Genomic DNA, 25,190 nt, shown 5'->3' on the forward strand with positions numbered 1-25,190 from the left:
GCAACCCATTGCTCTCTACAGCTTCCTGAGGAGGGGAAGTGGAGAGGGAGGTGCTAATCTCTTCTCCTTGGGATTCAGTGATGGGATACCTGGGAACAGTTCAAACCTGCATCACCAGGGGAGATCTAGACTGGACATTAGGAAGCATTTCTTTACCAAGAGGGTGGTCAAACCCTGGAACAGGCTTTGGAGAGGTGGCTGATGTCTCAGGACTGTGAGCATTTAAGAGGCATTTGGACAATGCCCTTAACAATGTGCTTTGACTTTTGGTCCCCCTGAAGTGTTCAAGTGGACTAGATGTTCCTTGTAGGTCCTTCCCAACTGAGATACTTCTATTATGTTCTACCTCTATATTACAAGGAAGTCTACAGAAAGTGTTGAAGATATTAAACACTGAATTTATGTGTAAAGTAATTTGTCCTAAGTGCTTTATTCTTGAGACACACAACTGTATATTTAGAGAATTAAATAAGAGACTACTACAACCACCCAGCAGCCACAGCAAGTCCCCAGTGTGTGCCAGCAGGGTGAGGACCTGGTCCCCACAGCAAGGATCAGCAGCCCCAGAGTGCCTCAGCACTAGTTGACCCCTGCCAGCTGCCTCCCCAGAAGTGTTACGGGGTTTTCTGGCAGGGGAGGAAAGCCCACATCCCACTGAGCCCTGTGGCATGGCTGACTAATGGCCAAGCCACATCTCCAGTACAATCCTGTTTGCTTACAGTGAGCCAGTCTCCCTTCTTTTCCTGGAGGGCAGTGGCTGGGTGGCATTTGGGCTTCTTTTCATGCCTTTTGCTTTGTAAAAAAGGCAGGAAGTCCTGTGGTAAGCCTCTGGGCTGTGTTGCCTGATGTGTGGGGTCTCAGCATCATTTCAGGATCACCTTCCTTGGGCCATCACCTCAGAAGAGGCCTCGGTGCAGCCTGACACCATGAGCTCACACCAGCACTGCCAGCAATTCCAGCTTCCTGCAAGAGAACCCTAAAAATACCAGTCGGGCACCCAACACCTGCCAGTTTCTTTTTAGTCAGAGGCCCCGCGACACTCGGTTTCATCTGTTCTTTCCTGCCCTGTGACAATCCCTCATTCCACTGACTCATCTGAAGGTACATAATGCCCAGGTAACTTGGCACTCAGCAGGAAACCCTCCTCTCTGCTGTGGCTGATCAAAGGTAACCTTCAAGAATGCACCAGGAAAAACATCTGGTGCAGTTTTCCAACAAACTGTTGGTAACATTTATCAATCCAAAACCACCACTGGACTGGGATTATCATATTATATATTACTTCAGTGTGTCTAGTTATGTTTTCCATAAAATAACAGTGGTTTGTTAATCTATAAAGATTAACAGGCTTAATCTATATTAATCTATAAAGAGAATTAGGGCACTATAATGGCACAGGCATGCTTGGAGAGGCCCATTTAGTTTCTTTGTTATAAACACATTCTGCTTGTCTCTTCCCTTTCTTTTTTGTTAGGACAAATGAAATAGATCAGATTAATAAATCAGTGCCTAAATCTCCATCCCAGGAGAAGCAAAGAGCTCTTCTGATTACCTTGCTACAAGTAAATTGTTCTCTATGAAATTTTTTTAAAATCTCATAGTAATTTCCTTTTCCTAAAGTCTAAATGTTTAAACATCAAAATGTTTAAAGAGTATATCACCTACAGCAATCAAAAGAAAACTCATTATGAAATATAATAACAAGACTTTGGGGCTACTGTAGCACCTTGAGTGAAATCGGATTTGGAAAGGCTGTGTCCCTGGGTGTTTGCCCATCTCCAGCCTTGTGCATCCTGGAGAAACAAGTTTTCCTCTTACACAGCTGAAGTCACCCACAAAAATATCCCTTAAGCTTTAACCTGGAGAGGAGCATGTGGCCCCCTCCAACATTATTGCTGGTAGTTGAAAAGAGGAGAAAGGAGAAAGGGATTAGATAAGAAACCAATCCTTATTAGTGGTGGGAGAAAATCAACAGTGGAGAGCATGCATAAAAATATCTACTATAGTTTCTTTGCAGGATTTCACTGTGCCCTTTTCAAATCACAGTGCACATTTTTGCTCTCTCTTGCTTTGATGCTTTTTTTTTTCTTTTGTCCTCATCCCCACACTCACCACAGAGGGAAGGTCAGGTCTGAAGACCTTACCTGGCCAAGGGTACCAGCATGTACGTCCCACCAGTCAGAACAGCTGTCCCCTGAAACTGCCCTCACATGAGCAGGAAACCAAACCCTAGAAAAACAAACGCAACACCAACCTCTTCATAAATAAACACTCATAACCTTCCAATATGTCCCTGTTATGCAAGGCACGCTGTAACACCCTTTCAGGGCTGCTGGTTGCCAGAAGTGCTGCAAAGCTGCTGTTGCCAGGCTGTTAGGGACAGCCACCTGGATCTGCAGCCTCTCCCACGAGGCAGGAGAGGCCGCTGCTGGGGAGACAACCTATGCGTACCCATGTCGGCACTGCGCGATGTCCCACGGCCCCACACACCATGTCTGTAGGAATAAGCGCTCTGGGAGCACCAGGAGTCCTCCAGACATGCTGATGCAGAGCTGAGGTCCCCCGTACTGGGCCAGGTGAGGCCATGTGGCCAGCACAGCCACTACCGCTAAAAATTAACCCAGCTCAAAACCCTGATGTTTAAAATAAACTACATTTTAAAAAAGACTGAGCTTATTGTTCTCCAGCTTTGAAAAGTGGAAATACTGTCCCAAAATCAGTGATGAAAGCTGCTAGTGGTAACCATACGTGAGAAGGAGCTTGAGGAATCTCTATATGAGAAGCCTTGAAAGCAGGAATGATGAGGTGTCAGAATTCCTTAAGAAAATTACTGAAGTGAGAGAAAAATGTAGGGAAGACCTCAGCAGGATCCGCAGGCCAGGGAGGTGCTCTGGGCAAAGCCAGGAAAGTCCACCAGAGAGAGGGACCACAAATGCAGCGAAAGGAGAAAGCTGAGAGGAAGCAAGTTGGTGCAGAGAATTAAGTCAACGATCAAGTATGAAAACATCACAGGATCTTCTGCCTAGGGACCCCAGCGCTCAGTTCCTGCAGACACGAGCAGAAAGAGTCCCACTTTTCCAGTTGGGAGAGATGGTGCTGAGCTCTCCCATGCTCCATAAGCATCCCTCTGGGGCTGGCAGGTCAGCCAGATGGGTCACACAATGCTCCTCAGCCTTGCTGCAGGCAGAGCTGTTTTTCAGCTGCAGGCAAAAAGGAGAGAACTTGTGTGCAGATAAAACCGCTCCCCTTATACCTTTCACTCCACAAGGAAAACACAAACATACAGGAAGTCCTGCAGGACTACTAATTAAAATTACCACTTCACACCTCCTTAGGAGTTATGATTTTATTTGTGGCAGTTTACTTGCAACTGATGGCTATGAGTTTATTCATGGTAGTGCCCTTTCAGGGTAAAAATAGTGCTTCAAGCACAGCACAGCACGTTCTTAGCTCAGAGACTTGTGGCCTGAGGTATGTAATGAGTTCTGCACATCTGTGTTGCACTTCACCCTTACCTACTGGGAGCCTAAAATCATCTGGCTTTTTTGCACACATAGTTCAGTTACTTTTGGGCGAGTCACTCTGGGCTGACTAGCCCAGGCTGAGGGTGCTTTTACACCACTGCTCCTGTATCATTCCTCAAGAAGAGACTCCCTTTAGCAGGCTACCCTCATCTGCAAATAGGGCAATGGTGTACAAACAATAATGCTGAAAAGCAACTGGTAAATATCTGGCTTTTTAAAGAGATCGAGAAGGGTCACCGTAGTAAAAGAGGATGCACTCACATTTACATTACCTCTTTTTTCCACAAGCTAAGCCTTCTTCCCCTTTACTGTTTTCTTCTTGGTCAAAACACAGTTGCTGATTTTAGCAGCTGTGTATCTTGCTCTCCTGTACAAGGAGAGATCATCCTGATCTTACTCCATCGAGGCAAAAGTACAGCCAAAGGTTATTTGACCCCAGGGACGTGTGCTTGTACAGTTGGACGCTGTGCAAAAGCTGCTAAATGGCAGAGGACTCCAATATTATGTATGAATTGGCTTGCTCTCCCACTTGGCAGGGATGGGGGGAGGCGAGCAGTGCACATTTCCTTCTTTCTTCCTTCAGCCAGTAACAGCTCATCCCTTTTACTGTCAGATGAACCCGAGTACAGGAGGGATAAACACAGCAGACCGTGCCTCACTGATCTCCCACTGAACCACAGACAGAGAGTAAGCCCTTTGCTCCTGTTAGAAGCTGAGTTTTCTCCAGCATCTCCACTCAGTTCAGCGCACGACGGGCAGTGCTGAGCCCCGAGCCTGCCCCGGCGAGGCTGCTCCTCCGCTCCGCCGGGGGCCCAAGCTGACTCACTCCCAGATCCCGATGCCATTCCTCATCTCTGGCAGGATACGGAAAATGTGTCAAGCCTGGCACACGATAGCAAACATATTCCTTTGGGCTGGCTCTGGTGCTTTCACCAGCCCGTTTTAGTTTAGGCAGTTTGTAAATGATGCTGTTAAGACAGAAGATCAAAACCCCACTGGTGCGGCTCCTCAGAAAATGCAAAGATGACTTGCAGAGCGCTGCGCTGAATTACAAAACTGTTAAATTACAGAACTCTTTTTTTTTGTCCGACGCCGAAGTATCAGCGCAGTGCTTTGAACGGAGGTTACCTTTATGATTCACGGCATGAATGAGCACTTAGTGTGCGCATACAAGAGCCCTGTACGAATCAGGAAATGGCTCTTTCAGGTCTCCTGACAAAAGGAAGTGAGTCTGAAGCTTGCTAAATTTACAAAGAGGACGTTGGTGAACTTGATCTGGGGCAGGGGATGGGGGGAAGGGAAGAATCCCATTTTCTGTACACAATTTTTAAAACAAAAAAGAAATTAAAGGGGCTAAAACTGCGGTGGTGAGGGCTCTCTCCACAGCTGCCTGCCTACGATCTTTAGCTGGTACGTGCACACGGCCACGAAGACTCTTCTGGCTTCATGCCTCAGTGTTTCCCCCACCGCTGGGACAGTGAGAGCTTTCCTACATCCCTGAGGTAAAGCTGTGAGTTGGCACAGAGGGAGCATCATCGCACACCTCTGCTCGAGGCATCCCTCCCCCTTCTCCCCCTGGAGAGCCAGGTGCCCGCGGAACGGGGGCACGGCAGGGCTCCTCGGCACTCCCTGCCAAGTGCTGGATGCGGCTCACTTTCAGTTCAAAGGAAATGATGACTCCTCGAAGGCACGAGTGCTGCGCCCTGCAGTTGAGCGAAGGTACTTCAGGTGAAGACATGGAAGATTCAGGTGGAGTGGGACACGGAACAGCTGATTTTGGAAGGTTTTGGTACGGGACGTGGTATGGTCCTGTGGCCTTCACACCGTAACGGCCAAGGCAGGCAGAAATTCGGTTCTACTCGTGAGGTTATTCTTTATCCAGGCATGCAGTGGCTGAACTCACTTCTACCTTAAAATGCACACTAAGCAAGCCCCTGAAGCAAAATGAGGGGCTGTCACACAGCCCTCCAGTGCTCGTCTGCACAGCCCTGTGGGCCACCTTCCTCGAGTAGGACCGATGGACCCAGGTTGAGAAAGAACTGCAGCAAGAGCCTTCCTGACACAGCATCTGTCCCCTCAGCCAGAAAGCCTGTAGCATGTGACCCATCTTGTTACTTCACGGGCTGCCGCAGGAACTTCAGGTTAGCATTGCTGAGCAAGATCCAGACACTCAGGCTCCATATAAAGTAATCCTTTAGCTTTAGTCTCCATCCAATTAAATTCTAGAGTCTTGTGAGGGTTTCTATTCACACTACAAAAAAAAGAGAAGTTCCCTGACCAGGCTGTCCCATTGCCCCAACTGCTCTGCTTTCATGGTGGGTACAAAGATTCTGGCATCATGACTGAGCACAGCTCAGGCTGCAGCAAGGCTATTCCCAGGCACACAGAAGCAAGTCAGCTGGGATCTGTCTTCCCCTCTCCAGAAGATCCAGCAAAGCTTACCCATAACAGGATCGTGCCTCCGTAACTGGGCGTGGTGATGGAGCATTGCATCCCGTTTACCTGCCACAGTTGGACACAGCCCAGACGGACACTGACTTGCTTTGTGTGTTAGTTGGCAGATTTAGACCCTTAAATGCAGAGCCTGACAGCTTAGTTTGGTGCAGGCATTGTAGCCCCATTTCCCATGCAGAAAGGCACTTTTAGAGAAAGAAGATTGGTAATCAGCTGTGAGACATCCTCAGCTCACCTTTGAATTCACCAGCTTTCAACACCAATGCAATGGCTACCAGTAACACCTGCTTGAAAACGTGGCAAAAGAAACTGGAGAAACCCATGAACTTCAAGACAAGATGGAAGTCCAGATCAGATTTTGGTCTTTAATCAGAGATAGCTAGGGATGAACTTCACTGACATGAAATAGGAGAAAACACCACAATTGCATCAATATACCAACATTTCTTCCAGAGGGACCCTGAGAAAGCTGCCAGCTCTGGTCAATTTAAGAACCATCCACAGTCAGAAAACACAAGAATCAGCTAATGGTACAGACTTAAGAAGACAGGTGGTTGTTGCACAATCAGAAACACATTTTTTTTCTGCCAAAACAACTTCTGCTTTGTAGTTATGATATTGCTATCACAGGTTTTCCCTGTAAACAAGAAGCTTTTGTACCTATCAAAACCACTCCGCAGTGGGGCTGACCCAGCCAGCTGCCAGGCCATCCAGGTGCAATAGCCAATGCTGCTTTGAGATGCCGCATCCAGGAAGGTCCAGCAGGAAGCCACACCGGCCTCCTCAGCAAGCCTGAAGAGCCAAAATGCTCTTTGTCAAAAGCAGTTTATTATGATGAAACTGGCTTTAGAAGTAACTCAGAATTTATAGGAAGGTACAGAAATAACAAAACAAAAAAAGGGAAAAAGAAACACATGCAGCAGGACTTTATATTCATTGTGAAGTAAATATGCTCACACTGAGGTTTTTCTGCCAGGGCTAATAAACAGAGCAATAGCAATTCCCTTTATCTCCCAGGCCACTGTTTTCTTTAGGGGTAAAACAGAATTCCCTCCTCATCAATCCTGCTCTTTATTGCAGTGCAGCAATAGGTCTCCTTGAAGGTGACAGATGCAATGACAAATGCTCCAGCACATTTTAGTTACAACCCCGATAATAAGTCTGTGTCTGGGGCCTCCTGCAGCTGGAGCACAGAGTCTAAAACAGGATCTTGCAATGAACACTTGTGGCAAAATCCTGTGTTTTTATTGAAGGCTGGAAGATTGTGCCTATTTACCTAATAGGTAATCCCGCTAAGGATTACTCCAGGTTGGTGATGTTCCTTCTAGCAAAAGGAGAGGCTACACTGTGCACTTTCACTCAGCTAACATGCTGCCTACATTAATTGTGATCTCAACATAGGGCAAAACCAGTGACCTTCAATTCTACAACTGCCACAAACTGCAGATTAAAGATAATGTTTTTTTGAGAGAGCACTGCAACCTGGCCTCAACATATCTGCCAGCAGCCACTGCAGCAGAGGATGCTGAGATGACAACACTATTTAAGCTGCACAGACTCTGGCTATCAAGCCAAAAAGCCTTCAACTGGAAGGGTGACCAAACTGTTGACATGAAGCTTGGCTGGGAAATACACCATTTTTAGCTTACATTGTAATACCCACAGGCAAAGTCTGGCAAGAGATAACACATGCATGCACAATTTAGTTCCACATAGCTGTGCATGTATGCATACATACAAATATATCTATATATATATATATTGATGGTTGACTGCTCTCCTGTTCCTCATTAGGAAAGCCTGTGCCAAGAGAGCTGAATGTTCACAATCTCTTGGGCTCTTACCAGCACGAAACTTTTTTTTATTTCCTGCAGTTGAAAAAAACAGAAGATGTAAGGAAAGGATTTCAGCTAAGGCTGTCTTGCTCACATTTTGGAACTATTTCCTTGTCCTGTGTGTATGCAGGTGCTTGAAGGCAGTCATTTCCTGCTAGATAAAAGCATTCTGGTTTGATGTCAATCACTTGGGACATTTTTAAGCAATAGTGTAAATATGCAGTATGAACAGGTGATCAAATGAAAAGCATTTAAGTGATGTTTATTTAACCCAGTATTTTTTAAACATGCATACACACACAGACATAAACAAATAAAGAATTAAAGCTGTTTCATTTGAATGAAACAAACTGGACTGTGAGGCAGTAAAAAGAAACAGAACAGCTAACAACTGCATCAAAAATAAGAATGAGAGAAGCACTTCTTGGTGGAGTCTAGGGGTGAAAATACCTGAATTACCAAGTAATCATGTTCTTAAATGCCAATGTGGCATATGCCAAATATTACTGAAAAAAATACAGCATCTCAAGCTGTATTCCTAATTTCCTGGTAATCATCCTCTATATGATATGAGAATGCATAAGTGAAGAACTACCTTTAATGGAAGAAACAAATCTATGCTTTTATGGCCAGAGTGGTGCAACAGAGCAGTTAGAGCTATGATTGATATTTCCCAAGTTTCCTTTCCACTACTGACAAAAACACTACTTTGATCCTCCCAAGCCTGCTTGAACCATGTTGGCAAGTTTAAAGTAAAAACAAAACCACACACACATACCTCCCAAACCCCTCGCAAGAACTCTGCTCCCTTTGCTATATCAACATACATCTTTACCAGCCTAAAACAATCATAAAAACATGCACTGAACATGTTGGGAGACACTGTTTTTCTGCCTGAGGCAACAACATGCCTTATGCCTCTATTAAAAAAGAGTTGGCCCATTTTATAATGCCCACACAGACTGGCACTCACATTGCCAAGGTCTGTTTGTTTTTCTCTAAAAGTTTATGGAATACGCTCAGCTGGAATATCTAACCATGCAATAACAAAAATGTTTAAAAGAATTTTGAATATGATTTACTTTGTATTTTCTTCCCTGCTCTTTTTAGAAAGTTAATGTATCATACAAGCACATATTTCATCCTTCCCCCATTCCTCATATTCACTGTTTAATTCAGTAGCATTTAAGACTCACCAACACAGCTTTAAATGCTCAGAGCTACTTGGATTACAGTAACTTGTGAAGCATCATGCCCCAAAAGAGAGACTCATGGAAATGGCAACAAATGATGAAAGGGTTTTATTGTGCAAAGATTTCAAAATGCTGGAAATCCTTTTGTATTTCTCTTCGCTTCGTTTTTTCCTCCCCTCCCCTGGCTGGGAATAAGGAAACAGCCAAGTTATTCTATAGCTGGTTCCCACCACCACAACGTTCTGGTTCCCATTGTGCTGTGCATTCAAACAAAAACAAGAGCAAACATTAACAGCTCCATTCCCATCCATCTACGAGACAGGAACTCACAGATGCATCATTATATACCTCCTGCTGGCACTGATGAGGCAGAAGACTCGTATAGAAAGGAGGGGGAGACTCCAACAAAACACAAGAGTCATTGTAATTGTTCCCATTCCTAATTCTATGAGTCCGTGTCAGCCAAAACATCATGCTACTTCCAGCTTCCCCTCACTGGTAAAAAAATACAGGCACTGTCAACAACGTCTCTAGAACCTTCCACAGATTGTGCAAACATCGCATCCATGACTTTAAAGAAGACAGGAGGAGGGAAAAAACTGGGCCATTTTGTGTATCTGGAATTTTATTTTATATATAAATAATAAGAGACTCAGGGATTTAGAGACTTGCTACTTGCAATGTTGATCCTGCAATGGGACAGCATGGGCAGACTTCAGTCCCACTGCAGAACGGAGGACGAGGTCTCCAGACTGACCCAAAACACGTAATGTCCTTTCACAGAATCCATACCAGAAGCCCGAGCAGCACACAGTCAGACTGTCCCAAGGCAGAAGGCAGATTAGTCACATTCAAAATGGATTCAGATGGGTTTTCATCTTTTTCTTGGGAAATTGTTGCTTATATCTATATTTTTCTTCACCTATAGCCAAAGAAAGGGGACAGAGGTCATGGGGGAGAGGAAAGGAGGGACAAAGCAGAATTAAATACCATAGGCCTTTTCTTTCCAATGTCAAAGTGATATTAAAACTTTTTTCCTTTGATGTGGCAACTTGATCAAAATCTTTTTGAGAAACATTCTCGGTACCAACTCAGTTGCAGTACAGATATTTAACTCTTCATATTACTGACATTAGAGCACTAATGATCATGTCTGTTCTAGAGAACTCAATTCCCATAGTTGACCTATGTGGAAATACAAAAGGGAAAGAACACTTCATACCAAATAAACACCAACTGGAATCTGGTGTAATTAACCAACTTTCTCAAAAAGAATTCTTTCAAATTCCCCTCAAATGCATGGTTTCCTAATCTTACTTACTCTGATGTAAGACCAGGGTAATTTAACTCAAAGAAATGGAATTACATAAATATGGAACTGGAACAGAGTGAAAATGGGATATGCTATCTTCAAGGAAAAATACAAACCCCCATCACTTCCATGCGACTCCTCTATACAACAGCTGGATAAAATTAAAGCTTGCTTCTTCCACGATGGGATGTTGTTTGAGCTGAAGTTTATGTATAATTATTGATGACAAACTATAACAAAGGAGGTGCAATGGTGCTGGTTTTTGGAATGGAGAAATACATTGCTGTCTCCAGCCCAAAGTGATTTTGTCCTTGGCTGACCATTCACGCTTCAGAGACCCATGCTGTGGCAAAACATTGAGGAAATGAGATTGTCTTTATTCTAGTAACCACATTCAACTAGGAATATTACCAACAGTTGAAAATACAGTGAGACTTTCAGGACTGATCTCATTCAGAACAACAAAAAAAAAAAGTGTCTTTTCAAAGACCAGAGCCATGTTCTCCAGCCTTTGGAAACACACAAATCCAACAAAACATCTGGACTTGGGTATGGAGTTGAATAACTGGATATAAGTAACAAATCACCACCCCCGCAGAACAGCTGAAATTGATACTGAATTGAACTTTCACCAATTTATTGCCTGAGGTCAAATATTTATCAGTTTCCTTTATATATCTCCCCCAGAAGCCACATGTGGTGAAGCACGTAGGTCTCAAAACCAGCACCATCCAGGTACTTCAAGCACCTGAGCAATTTATCTTCACTGTCTTGAAACCTTCCCCAAACAAAGAAAACGTGCCTGAAGCAAAAAGCTGACATTTTAAAAAGTGAATAAAGGCCTAGCAGAAATTATATTCATAGTAAGGAATGCTAAAAGAAAATAACAGCTATTTATGGATTTCTGCTTGTGGTGAACCTTGATATTTGTACAGTGTGTCAAACAAAAGTTCAATTTTCCTGGCTTTTTATCATTTAGTTGTCCTGTCCTAGTTGACAACAAGCACAATAATATTTCAGTGAATTGTAGAGAGGCTTTTGTTCCTCTTGGTTCTCCTGGGTATCTTTAAGCAAAAAAAAAAAAAAATTCTTCCTATTATTTTTCAATTTTTTTTCACACAAATATTTTACAAAATACTTAGAAAACATGTATTCCTGAAGAATTTATATTCAAATGTCTGAAGGAAGAACTAATGTGTTCAGTACATCAGCCAGTCAACACACCTCTTTGCCCTTGTGAGAGTTAGCTATAGGCATTAAAAATACATTAAGGGAAAAAATATGAAAAAATAATTTTGCTTTTAAAGGTTGCTGTGTAACAGTGAAACGCTGTTGCTCAGCAGATGTGTGCATTCCACCACATCTGCAAACATATGTGACTGGTGGTAAAGCATGGAAGAAAAAAACTGGTGCAGTTTGCTAAATCTGGGCTCTATTTACACAGTTGGCAGTAAGGGAAAAAAATAGAATTTGTCTACTAAATGGGTCACTGCATAGAAAAATAATGAGGAGTCCCAACAATCCTAGGACCATTTTCTGATGAAAAATCAGTTTTTAACATGATGTAAAAATAATACAGGGCAAAGACAAGCAAGTAAAAAACATGTTCATAAAAGATACCCTTTATCAACTGATAACAGAGCAGACATTATCTGACATTCTGTACTAAATGATGTCAGATAATGTCCATTATAATTATTAATAATTAGCCTCAAATACAGAGCAATTTTTGTACTATGAAACTGAACCATCTTGAAAAAGTTGAGAGGATGTTTTTGTTTTGCTTTTCTAGAAACTGTAACCATAGGACTTGCTTGAGTTTAGAAAGCAGCCCCGAGGCCAAGTCAGAAACAGAATGGGTGTCTCAAGTTTCTGCCTTGGAGAACTGGGAAATGCTGTCTCCGTTTTCTCCATCATTTATTCCCAACTGATGAAACATCTCATTTGAGAAGTGCATTAACATGAAAGGTCAGGCACATCGTTGACTGTTACAGGCTGTAAGACAACACTGTACCCTGGCACTGACAAACCTTTAGAGAAAACTTATCAGCAGGGAAGAGGTTTCTTTTCCCTCCTTCATACTTGTACAAATGTGACATAGAAGGCAAAAAGGTTTTTGGTATGTGAGGAAGAAATGGGAAAGAAAAAAAATAAAAAGACCAAAACCAACTAACAATATAATCACAAGGCCTTGCTCAATTAACTCAGAACCCTTCCAGTAGACATATATTTATTTTGTATGCTCTGAAGATGAAGAATTGAAATTCCTTAACTTAAATAGTGTTAAGGAGCATGCATATTCTTGACAAATGTTAAAAGAAGTAAAGTTATCTGTCCCCTCCTTTCCTCATCAATATGAAGAACATAAGTCAAACTTGCAAATGTTCAGCTTTTCCAGGTTACTTTGCCACTGTAGCCACAAACTATTATCAGTCTTTATCCTTTACCTGTCTGATGCCGGCTGATGTAGCGTTTTACTTCTGGGCTCGCTCTTTATTTGAAGCAGCATGGACTTCCAGGGGCTTGTCACCAACTGCATCACCCTTGGGGAGTGAAAAATGTGCAGAAAATTTCAATTGAGGCAGTCCACAATTAATGTTTTTGTCAGAACAGAAACCCTCTTCAAAAGCTGAAACAAAAATGTCTTGCAAATCAAGTGGTGCTTGATGAGAGTAATTCAATATAATATACTCAAATATGATCTCCCAAACACTTTCTGGACTTTGGTCTTCCTGCAGTTAGCTGAGCAATTAGAGGATTTGAGAGAAGTAGTAGTTCAACTGAAGTGCTTTAATTGACTCATTTTGCCTGCACTAATAACAGAGGATGAATACCCACAGAGTAGTTGTTATTTTGCATTCTTTGAATTCTGTATGGATTTATACAATAGGTCTCTTTTACCACGTATCCTTTGAGAGAGTGTTCTCACACTTTCCCCCAAATAAATGATAGAAATCAAAGAACGAAGAGAAGCTTGTTACTGTGTCCGGTCCATCTATTTGCCAAGATGCTACAACAAACAGGCATTTGATTATAGTTTTAAATAGATATCAATAAAAAAAAATACTTAAAGGCCACACACATGGCTTGGGGACTGAAGCACACGACATACAAGGACAGGCTGAGATGTGGGTCTGTCCAGCCTGGTGAAGAGCAGACAAAGGAGGAACCTAATTCCTATCCACAGTTCCTTAATGGGCATTTACATATTTGGAAAAGCTAGGTTCTTCTCAGAGGTTCACACCAAAAGGACACGGAGAAAAGGACAGAGGAGCATGGCAAATTTTTCTTAGATCTCAAGGGCAAAAAATTATAAATGTATCACACCACTGATCACTGGACCAGCTTTTCCAGAGAGCTTTCTAAATCTCCACCCTTGGAAATATTCAACACAAGGCCTGAGCCACCAAATCTAACTTTGAAGCTATCTCTGCTTTGAATGGGGGGCGGTTGGGTGAAATGATCAGAGATGGCACCCAGCCTCAATTGCTCTTAAATTCTACACATGAAAATTAAATGGCGTTTCCTTTTTATTCTAGAAAGACATTTTTACCAATATGACTTAAATAAGGAGATAATTGGTGACAGCCAACATGGCTTCATTAATGGCAAAGTGTGCCTGACAAAGTTGGTGGCCTTCTATGACAAAGTTACAGCGGTGGTGGATGAGGGAAGAGTGACTGATGCCATCTACCTTGTGCAAAGCATTTGACACTGTCTCACACAATATCCTTGTCTCTAAACTGGAGAGACATGGATATGACAGATTATCCACTTGGTGGATAAGGAATTGGCTGGATGGTCACACTCAAAGAGTTGCCGTCAACAATTGGATGTCTGAGCGGAGACCAGTGACGAGTGGCATCCTCAGGGGTCAGTGTTGGGAGTGGCTCTGTCTTACATTTCTGTCAGCAACATGGGCAGTGGGATTGAATCCACCTCCAGGAAGTTTGCTGACACCACCACGCTGTGTGGTGCAGTCAACGCGCTGGAGGAAAGGGACCTGGACAGTGATAGAACCAGGAGAAATGGCTTTAAACTGAAAGAAGCCAGGTTTAGATTAGATATAAGGAATAAATTCTTTACTGTGAGGGTGGTGAGGCTCTGGAACAGGTTGCCCAGGAAAGTTGTGGATGTCCCATCCCTGAAAGTGTTCAAAGTCAGGCTGGATGGGGCTCTGAGCAACCTGGTCTAGTGGAAGGTGTCCCTGCCCATGGCAGTGGGGTTGGAACGAGATGATCTTTAAGGTCCCTTCCAACCCAAACCATTTGGTGATTCTATAATTCTAAATGTGATGGAAAATGTAACAAAAGAAGCCAGAATAGACTGGAAAACATTTCACAGGATGGGGCAAATTTCTACATTACAAACTAAACCCAATAAGGCACCAAGTCTATGAGACCCTGCATATTCTGTGCTGGAGATATGGACTCAATATATCAAGATTCAATTATGAAGATAATTCTTAACTTTCTTATTCAAAAAATGCCTAGCAAGACCTTTGAAAGGTGATTCTTTCAAAAACCCATTTTGTTTTGATTGCTACTCTGGATATTTCACAGTACAGGAAATCACAGCCACAAACCACACCCATTTCAAAATAATGGTCTATTCTGTAATTTTCCTGTACAGGAACTTATAAGTTATGACGTTTTATTACAATTTATAATGAATAATCTGACTAACGATGCCTCACCTTAGGGTTTACTCAATCCTGAACAAATGAACTAAAAATAAGTTGTTCACAGAGAGGTCTGTATTTTTCCAGTTGCCTGTTTTAACTTGTAAAAAGCAATTATCATCTAGGTAAGATTTTTTTTTTTTAGTGTTCTGAAAGAGGAAAAAAATCCAAAGCAACACACACACATACACAAGAAAACAGGGGGCTTGCTAGGTTCCTTTGTTTCTGTGAGCTCAACAGATCTCAATACAGGGCTTGTCTTCATTAGATCTATTAAGCCTGAGTTATTTAATTCAGCCAATCCACTGCTAAACTGTCATTCCTCACAAAAATTCATTTGCTGAATTAGCAACTAAGAAGTACTTTTAACTCCATCCACTGCATATGTCCCCTATGTAAAAATGAGCCTGAGTGAGACTGCTCAAGCAGTAATATGGGTTAGCCAGGACATCCTTTGAGCTGGCACAGGAAATACATACACATAATTTTACAAAAAAGTGTCAAAGTCCTCTAGTCACACTCAAAACCAAATCAGAAGCAAAAAATGTGTTTAGATCCATGACCTAGAAGACAGACTTCCTCTGTGCCATGATTCTCTCTCATAATTAGAAGCAGGCACATATTCAAGACAGTCTTTCTACTTTCTGGCTCAACACAACCACTCCATAACAAATCTGGGTGGCCAGAGGAGTTTACACATCAGAGCTCTATCCTACAGTAAAAGGAGAAATATTTTCCCTTCTTATGCTTCTGATGGTTTTAATTGAAAAGTGGCTGACAAGAAATCTCCATAGCACACTCATTATAAAGTGTTCAATACACTGGGATTCAAAAAAAATTATTATTTGAAACTAAAAATGGTACAACTATCATTTTCACATTACACAATGCTTTTTGTATGGTTTCAGTACATGAGTGATTAAAAGACACCCTGACTTAGCTCACAGTATCTAACAGAGACACATCAAGACCTTAATTTTAAACAACTTTAAAAAAACCCCACAATGATTTATCTGAAAATTTTCCTTCCATGCAAAGAAAAATGCCCCAAAGCAAACCAGCTTAATGCCAAAACCCCCAAACGTGTGATGCCCTTTTCCCTCACAGCCCAGCCAGGTGCAGAAGTTAGTTATTGTTGCTAACTCTGAAGAAGTTTTGCAGGTGGCCAGGCCCTTTTACACTGGCACCTATTCTTAGAAATTATAACTTCAAAGGTAGGTATACATCTCTCAGGCTTATGAGAACTCTTGAAAGGGAGAGTCTGGCCACCAGAAAAAAAAACAGCAGCTGCAAAAGAAAAACATAGGCTCACCTGGGCTCACAGATTAATAATTTATTTTTTCTTCTGTCCTCTTTTGTTTGCAATGTATTGCTTAGAATAAAGAGAACATCACTATTCATCCTCCCCCAGTCAATCAATAACTCATTCTTCTTTTCTTTAAGTTAAGCTTGAACTTAACTCTCACAGAAATATGAAGCACTTTCAAAAATGTTGCCCTTAAAGAAACCAAATTTTTGTAGAGTAGATTCTGTCTTTTTCACCTCTAACACATTTAAATTTCCCTCTGCCTATACTAAGGATCAATTCCAAAAGAAGTAATATTTTTTACAAGTTTTATACTCTTGTTGTTCTTACTACCAAACAATAAAAGGAGGACATCTAACAGGAAACAGCATTTTCTGCCCAAAGTAGATGTTTATCTTTTAGTTCAGGTGACCAAACTTTTGCTTGTCTATTCTGAAGACAAGCCCTTACAAGCATTTTCTGTAGAAAGAAGCTCTCTCAGCTGCTTATGCTGTGTTTGAAAAGATGATCAAAACAGAAGTAACTTAAAAACTCTCTTGAAACTCAATTTAAGGTTTGCTATGGTCACAATCCGTGATGCTGATGTTAAAGCTCCCCAGTCAAAACATTGACACCACAACTTTCCTCAGAGCTTTCAGATGAGGAAGGTTCAGGTCCACAACTTCCTTGATGTTTGTTCTGAGCAAGTGCAGGAAACCAGCACCCAAAGCTGAGCCCTCTTTGCACCTGGAAGCACTCTGTAACCAGCTAGCACTTAAAAAAATACCCAGAGATAGTAATAGAGATAAATTTTTAATATTTACATCTTTTATACATGTAATAAAAACATATATAGGTTAAAAATTATATATATTATATATTAGTGTTGCTAAATCACTGGTGGTGTCCATCGACAGACCAGACAGGAATGAAAACCAAATAATAAGCCCTAAGAGTTTCTCTCAATCTCCGAAGCTGAAAGGGAAATTAGTTTTCTGTGACATCTTACTACTAGCTGGGCCAAAGTGGAAAAGAGCACACACAAGAAGAAAGGAACAAGAGATGAAAAGAAGAGTGTTTTTAGAGCTCTAGTGCTGCTCTGGTTTTGAACAATTTGGCCATTTCAGTAAAAACAAGGGGTGCCCAATTCAGTGTTGTGGGAAGAAAGAGAATCCAGAATTGTTAAAAATACAGCAAAAGTCTTTGACGGTATACAGACAAGACAAAGTGAGAACTAACCAAAGAAAATTGGGTTTGTATGTGCTTCAGTACATATTTTCTCACTGGCTGGAACAAAACCTGGGTTTAAGTGACCTGATGCCACAACATGTGCCCTTGTCACTTAAGGCAAAGTCATTACAGTATGAGAGCTCAAAACCTTACAGCACAATACAACAGTACCAATTATGGAAGCTGCCCACTTTATATCAAGATAAAGAATACAGACGCTGAAAAACTACTCCCTCTGTCCCTTATTGGGAAAATGTTTCATCCTTCTGGAAATAAAAGTATAAACACTGATTTTTACTTATGGCACTTGTGTTGTTTTAGCAGAGGGCTTTCATCCTGACGTCCTGAAGAGCTCCATCCTTCCACAAAACAGTGTATTACAAAACTTATCAGACTGACTTGCTGTATGGAGAGGCTGCAGCCACAGTGTTTTGAAATGTAGCCACAGGAGGTCCTGGAATTCATCTTTCTTGGCAGAACTTAGAATTCAGTTGATATGACCTCAATTTGGCACAGGTTTTTGTTTCATAAAACATTCAGAAAATTAACATACCACATTTCTTTTAATGACATATTGCTGCACAAACATGAAGTTATGCACAGCTGTGGTACCTATGACTTATCAAACAAATTATGAGCAATGTAACAAAAGCCAAGAAGAGCCACCCATTGCTTGACTATTTGCAAGAATACTTTGTGGAGCAACAGGAAAATGCTAGAGTAAATGTCACAAAAACAAAAAATAACATCTTTTGTTATGGCATAGTTTCATGAAATGGGTTACATCTGCTGCAATAACAACTCAAGAACAACATTTAGGCTTGTCTTCTTTAGTTAAGGAATCTAGTATAACAATAAGAAATAGGTATACAAAAGCAACCAAATTCTTCCACAGGGCTGTCAAAGTATGACAGAAGTCCCAGAATTTATCCTAGAATGCTTTGCCAACTTAAGTACACAACAGTTAATAGTATTTTCTTCCATGACATTTCTGTACCAGTAAAAACTCCAATAAAAATGGAACTTAAACAGAAATTCTTTTGCTGGAAAAGTTGATATTGATTTGGTGGATCTTATCATCTATATGAACAAAAATTACTTATTTTGCACTGATATAACCACACAGCACTGGAGACAGACTGAAAAGGTTTTTCCAGGGTAGACTTCACATCTCACAGTTCACATTAGGGATACACCAGTGCTTACATGTATAAAAATGGTATAGATTTTTATTAACTGTGACTGATCATATACTTATAGAACATCACAATGCTATCTTAAAAAACAAACGACAAAACAACTTAAACAAAAAAAACCTACCCCTACCCACCCAAATTCTCAACTATGTATTTTATATGGCTTCACCAACACAGACCAAAGGAAGCTTCAGAGCAGACTTCTTCCATCAGAAACACATCTCAGCTCACATTCTAGTCAAAAACATGTGACTTTTTACAACTGCTGCTCAGCTTCTCTACACACCAGGGAGACAATACCCTCCCTTCAACAACCTCAGAGGACAAAGTGCAGTACGGCTCTATGGCTCAGTGGTAGGAGATCATCAGCGGTGAGTGAACATCTGAAACACTGGCAATTTCATCAAGTTGTTACTGTTTCTTCATTAGAGTCACAGGATTTCTGCATCTGGTCTAATCCATCAAGTGAAATGGCAACAGATAACACTAAAAATATCTGAACAATGAGATGAATTTTAGGAGGACACCAAGCAATGGCATTTTGCTCCTTTGTGCACATAACATGTTTTGGCAGCTAAGGGGTGTGATTTAAAGACTCTGCAAGGAGGAAGAGAAAGAAGTGTGTTTACTTGGTGGTCTCTGCAATTTTGCATGTCGTTTGTTTTTCTGCTGAGGTAGCAAGTGCTTGAATAAGCCTATAATAAGATGAAAGTGTCAAAAGTTTTTGCCTTCCAATAACAACCACGTGTTTCCTTTTGAAAGGCTGAGACACAATAAAATGAAAAGCTCAGCTATTTTTTACAAACGCTGTCAGTTTGCCATGCTGAAATATTTTACCACTGCCCTTTTTCTTGAGATTCTTTCTGACAGCCTAGGTTTTAGGAAAGGTGCAGTACGATTAACTGACCTTTCTTTATTCAAAGTGCATTTACTGAAGTGCCTTGGGCCAATACAAGATGAGCATCCACTGATGAAAGTCTCCACTTTCAGAAGACTCAGCAACTGTCAAGACACGCGAGGATTTCTCCAACCCAACTTGTTTGGAACTAATCCTACACCTAGACCTACCTAGAGAGCTGGTCCCACATCTGCAGTCTATTCGAGTGCAACTGTCTCTCCAAAACATCTCTCTCCCAGTGGACATTCCCCTTACATCTTGGGCCTCAAGGCTAAAAATATCATGTTCTGGTCAGATAGGACTTCTGATTTACAGCAGAAGCTGTACATCACTGTTACCCTGAACTGTTTCCAGCTGTGAGCTATGGTTCAAGCAGGGGGTCCAGAGCAGGAGACCAAGACTTTCTGCTGGTTCAAAGTTGTTTTCAAATCACCTGTTGGTTTTGCCAGGCTACATTAAACAACTACAATAAGAGATGGGAAGCAGCCTGCAGCTTGGGCAGCAGTTTGTACCTACAGAACAAGCATAGTTGCCTAGAAGTCAGGAATTAAAGTCACAGTGACTTTAGAAGTGAATTTAAAACCACAGAAGGTTTGTTTCACACTTCAACTTTCATTTCTTTAAGCAGCAGTTAAAAAAAAATCCCTAAAAACCTTATAGGCTTTCCCTGGCACACATTTAACCACCTTGCACATTCTCCAGTCTCTCACACACTGCTTCACTAAGCTATGTACATATATTTCCTAGAAGTCTGTTTGCTTACCTGTATCCGATTAGACTAAAGAAAACTTACAAACAGCATTTCTGAAAGTTTTACTTGAAATAAGCTTAATATTTTTCCACAGCTTAGAAAGATAGAATGAAATATTTGTATCAAGAAATAAAAGCCAAGTCACAGTGGAAAAAACCCCACTATTATTTGTAAATTTTTTGTCTGAAAAGGTAGTGGTAAATTCAGAAATCAAGTTCCTCACACTTCTTACCTTATCACTTTTTTCCCCAGATTTCTTCTTTTTAGGATTATCCTTCCAAAGAGATTCTACAGCAATATATCCTTGAAGACTCCAATCATACAGCTGTGTGCCAGCAACCTTTGAAACAGAAGTTTTTAGAGAGCGTGAACTTAACAATCTGAAAAACATTACTTTGCTTCTTGTTTAAGTGGAAGAAGTTGAAAAACACAAGATGTTTAACTCTTTCTGGTCAAGGTCAGGGTGTACAGCATTAATAAACATCTTGAAAAAAGATGACACATGAGGAATAAGAAAAACCAACTTGCTAAAAAACTGTTTGAAGACTACCTGAAAATATATCTGTACAAAGAGGAGTGGAATGATGCTGCATCGAAACAATTCTGGTTTTCATAGTATTTGACATTCAACAGAATTAATTTACGCAAATCATTTCTTAATTTGACCATGCTCATTTTAAAGACCAAAAAAACTCACCCCTACTTAGTTTGTCACTATTTTGCAATTTTATGTTTTTATTGCTTTGGCCAAACAGCAGGAGTACCCCTTTGTTTCTTTTTATTTGATGTTTAGAACTTGCTGATAAATGGCTGTAATAAATAACCAGCTGTCAACTCTCAAAACAGAACACAGCTAGGAAAGACTGTGTGTGCTATATTACACTGTCAGGTATTTGATAACAGGAAAAATCCCTAAGTCTAATAAAACAGTATCCCTCGTCCCTTGTGTGATATGGAACATTTTTATTGCAAGGCTCAGGTCTATACTCCCTTTCATATCACTATCAGTTTTCTTACAAATAAAGAACAGCAAAATGGACATTTTGCCCAACATAAACAGCTATTAAACTAAAAAGAACTTATGAACTCAATAAATAAGAAGGTATTGCCCTATCTCCTACAGCAGGCAAAGCTGGAAACCCCAAACTATGAGACAGGGCAAGCACAAATGTTTCTGAAACAGTTTTTTGATGCCTCTGAAAAAGTTTTTGAATTACATTTTTAAGTTTCTTCCAGTCTCCATCGTTTCACTGCTCAGAGATTTCCTGAGCCAGAGGTGATTTCTATGTGTGTAACAATGCCCAAGGAATTTCTCTCATGGGGTTCAAAGGGAAGTGCAACTTTTTAGCATCTACAACACCCTGTGCCAAGGGGTTCTACTGTGGGGCAGTTTGTCTGAACAAGATTGATTACACCAGTTATGTGCCACAGTGGTACAGGATGTGATTCTGGGCAGAGACCATGTTCTAAATTATTTAATAAATTTAAAAAATTATTTAATAATCATAAAAAAAAACACCAAATCCAAATCAGCAACTACATTTCCAAGCCACAACTAAAATAAAAATCTGGGCTGTTTTAAACACAAAGTAGCCTGTTTGTCACCATATTTGACAATTAAAGCTGTACTTGGTTTGAAACAAGGATGCACTGGGTTTTCTCTAAAGTTCAAGGTGACAAAGGTCATCAGAAAAAAGCACATCAACTGAACCACCTAAATCTCTAAAATTGCTCAATTCAAACATTACAGGTACAGATAGTTATTTTCTTTTTCAGTATCAGGATTCTTCATTCTCAAGCACTTCAACAAACCAGTTGGCTCATCTGAAAAGATGGTGTGATCCCTTGTGCAAACCTCCCAGGACTGAAAAATAACCACAATAAAAATAGGGTTTGTTTTTTTTTGTCTGCAGTGTTACTGAGGACACAGCTATCAACATCAAATGAGAAAAAAGAACTATGTATAAGCCATTTTTTGTTTCTGCTTAAAAGTAGTCCATTAAAATACTTAAAAACACACTAAATGCCTAACAGTACAAACTTAAAAATATTGTTATTACAGGAGTCGTATGACCAAATGATTTATGAATTGCATAAAATGAGAAACTGGCCATTCATGTTGCTGGAGTAGCTTGGATGTAGCTACATCACAAGGTACAGCAACCCAAACAGTTTACTCTGTCCCAAACAACCAATGTTTAAACACTGTGCACATCTGCCAAGAGTCAGGACCCACACACACCTTCACAGTTCACATGAGTAGAAAAATATAGTTCTAGACAGACTGTAAGTGCAAGTGTCAAGGTCAACAGGAACACTGACAAGACATTTTTATAACTACCAAATGTATCCTCTCATGAAGAAAACACGAGTCACCCATTGGGTTTGTGTTGTACACCTCCCATGGAGCGGTTGAAGAGGAAGCAGGTGAGTACTGCAGTTGCCACCACTATTCTTGGTAGTGGCACTTCCAACCAGGAAAAGTAACAGGAACAATAACAAAACAGTTCATTCAATTGTTCAAAGTCTTCATTCAAACATCTATACAAATAGTTCCTTTCAAAGAAGGACAAGTTGTTCCATTTAGTCTCCTGGAATCCTTAATTTCTGGAAGATGATTTCCAGCTTGTTTGTGTTAAATTACAACATGCTGAAATACCATCACTGTCCAGTGCAACACCGTAAGTTTGTATGCCAAATTTTGAACAAACAAGTTCAAAAGTCAGATGCAGGGGTTCTCAACAGAGACTCTGAAGGTTTGAAAGTCACCTCGGGCCACGAACACCCATACTGGGCACTACTGGGGTAGCACCAGTGGTCTCCGAGGCCCAATGTGCATGGAAACGAGCTTCCATGTTTTAATTCCACATAGGACCATAATCATGCAGTATTGACTATGCTGTATGTTATACGGAATTACATACATACAGAATTATAATTAGCATTCTCTATCTACATTGCCTGCTGAGAAACTAAACTCGGAATGCACTGGTTTCTGTACACTGACACTGTTAACTAAGCAGTCATAGTGCCATTTTGCAAGTGTTCAGCAGTAAACATAGATCAAACAACCTCAACTCCTTCTTTCCAACCCACAGTTCCTGGAATCATGTCATGCTCCCAGCTGTGCCAGTACAGCTGTTTACGCCTTGTGGACTGAACTGGGCAAGATATAGGTTCAAAGGACATAGAAATAATGTGCTTTGTTGTCAAAGAAACAAAACTTGCATATTAGGAAGCTTTTTTTTCCTTTCAAGAAGAAGGGAAGCATAACAAACAGTACTTTAGGAAATTTAAAAGATTCTAACAACAAGGAACAAAATTTAATTCTAATGATAGAGTGATTTAAGTAACTACATAATGGAAAATTTTTTCCAGATGAAAGATAAGCCACAGTAAATACAAAATATTTTGAATATATTATATACAGTTTCAAAGCACTAGTTAAAGTTTCAAAGAAAAAACAAACTGTAGTCTTAAATTCAGTTTCCTTACCACATATACAATCTGACCTTTTGTTCAAAGCTATAAAAATTTAAGTAATACTTGCAGTGAGGAAATAAATCCCTTAAGAAATTGTGTTTTATTAGGGGAAAAAAATAATAGTCTATGCATTTCTTCAGCCTCCAGTTATATGATTTGTGTCTGTAAATTACCTATTATCAATGATGAACTCATTGCTATAACTTCATTTAGCAAGTCATCACTTTAATTGAAGAAAAAGGTTTACTTCCAGATGAACCAAGTGTTGTACCTCAACTGCAAATACATTTTGCTGCGTTTATTTCCAACTCTCCAATGGAAAATCTTAAATAAAAGTGGAAAGGAAAAAAATCCACCACACAAAAAACAACACAAGACCAAATGAATTATATGACTGAAATAAAAAAGCAGTGATGAAGTACTTAAATGTGGAAGAAAAGTAAAAAAACCCCATAATATAAAAAAATAGATTAAAAAATAAAACTTATGTTCCAGAATGTTTCCCGCACTGTTTTATTAAATTGGTAAGTGAGCCCTGAAAGGCCTATGAAACATTTCAAAATAATAAGAGAGGAAGGTGTTTCCAATTTCAGATTAAAGCATAACAATTATGGATGGTAAGATCTGATATGCTTAAAATTTTGCTTTTTTAAGAAAAGCAAAGCACAAGAGAGATTAGAGGAACCAAAACAGTATCTAGGATATCACTCTCCCCACAGAAGTTTCCAAATTCATATGTCTAGTGTCCTGACCAAGCCAACAAAGCTAAACCCATTCCAATCTCCTATCAGATTTTTCATTACAGTCAAACTAAGAACTCTGAATTAATCAAAGAGCAACCATGCACTTCAAAGTTCTCATAACATAAACACGGTATTGTGAAGCTGTTAGTAGCAAATCCATAGTTAAGACTCAACTGAGCTTCTTTCAAAACAATAACATCAGCTTGAACAGCGTTCAATCGCTTCCCGCTTCATTGTTCAGAAGGCAACTAGAATTTTAATACACACTTCCCAAAAGAAATGTCTAAGCTTCTTAAATTTTGATTTTTTTTTTCCTGCCACTTGCATAATTTCCACTCTCTGAGAATAAGTCAGCAGAATTATATGTATTTAGAGCATCTGAATCCTGGGAGCACTAAAAAAAGATTCCATCAAAGATCAGAGTATCACCCTGCTGGCAGAGTACAAACACAGCAGTTTTGACTCCTCCTAGTCAATGACCTTTCAGTTTTCAAAGAACATCATATGTTCTTGACAATGTGATATTATCATTCTGACATCTCAGAGTTATTCACAAGTGGCCAATAACTGGATGGCAAATTTACCAAAGGCTGAAATATAAAGAA

General features: G+C 40.4%; 1 protein-coding gene across 3 annotated transcripts in view; it reads right to left on the reverse strand.

The window, feature by feature from the left end:
* Nucleotides 1-9,427: 9,427 nt before the first annotated feature.
* The window catches only part of APOO (apolipoprotein O), a 29,724-nt gene continuing 13,961 nt past the window's right edge, over nucleotides 9,428-25,190 (reverse strand). For 2 of the 3 annotated variants that reach the window (XM_027688968.1, XM_027688970.1), the window contains exons 7-9: nucleotides 20,592-20,699; nucleotides 12,766-12,861; nucleotides 9,428-9,928 (exon numbers count right to left, since the gene is read on the reverse strand). In XM_027688968.1, coding sequence (XP_027544769.1) covers nucleotides 12,793-12,861; nucleotides 20,592-20,699 — 177 coding nt within the window. In that variant the 3' untranslated portion in view covers nucleotides 9,428-9,928; nucleotides 12,766-12,792. The other variant, XM_027688969.1, reaches the window with a different exon arrangement.

Source organism: Neopelma chrysocephalum, unplaced genomic scaffold (assembly GCF_003984885.1).
Source record: "Neopelma chrysocephalum unplaced genomic scaffold, ASM398488v2 Primary Assembly neopelma1_76, whole genome shotgun sequence".
Lineage (NCBI taxonomy): Eukaryota > Metazoa > Chordata > Aves > Passeriformes > Pipridae > Neopelma > Neopelma chrysocephalum.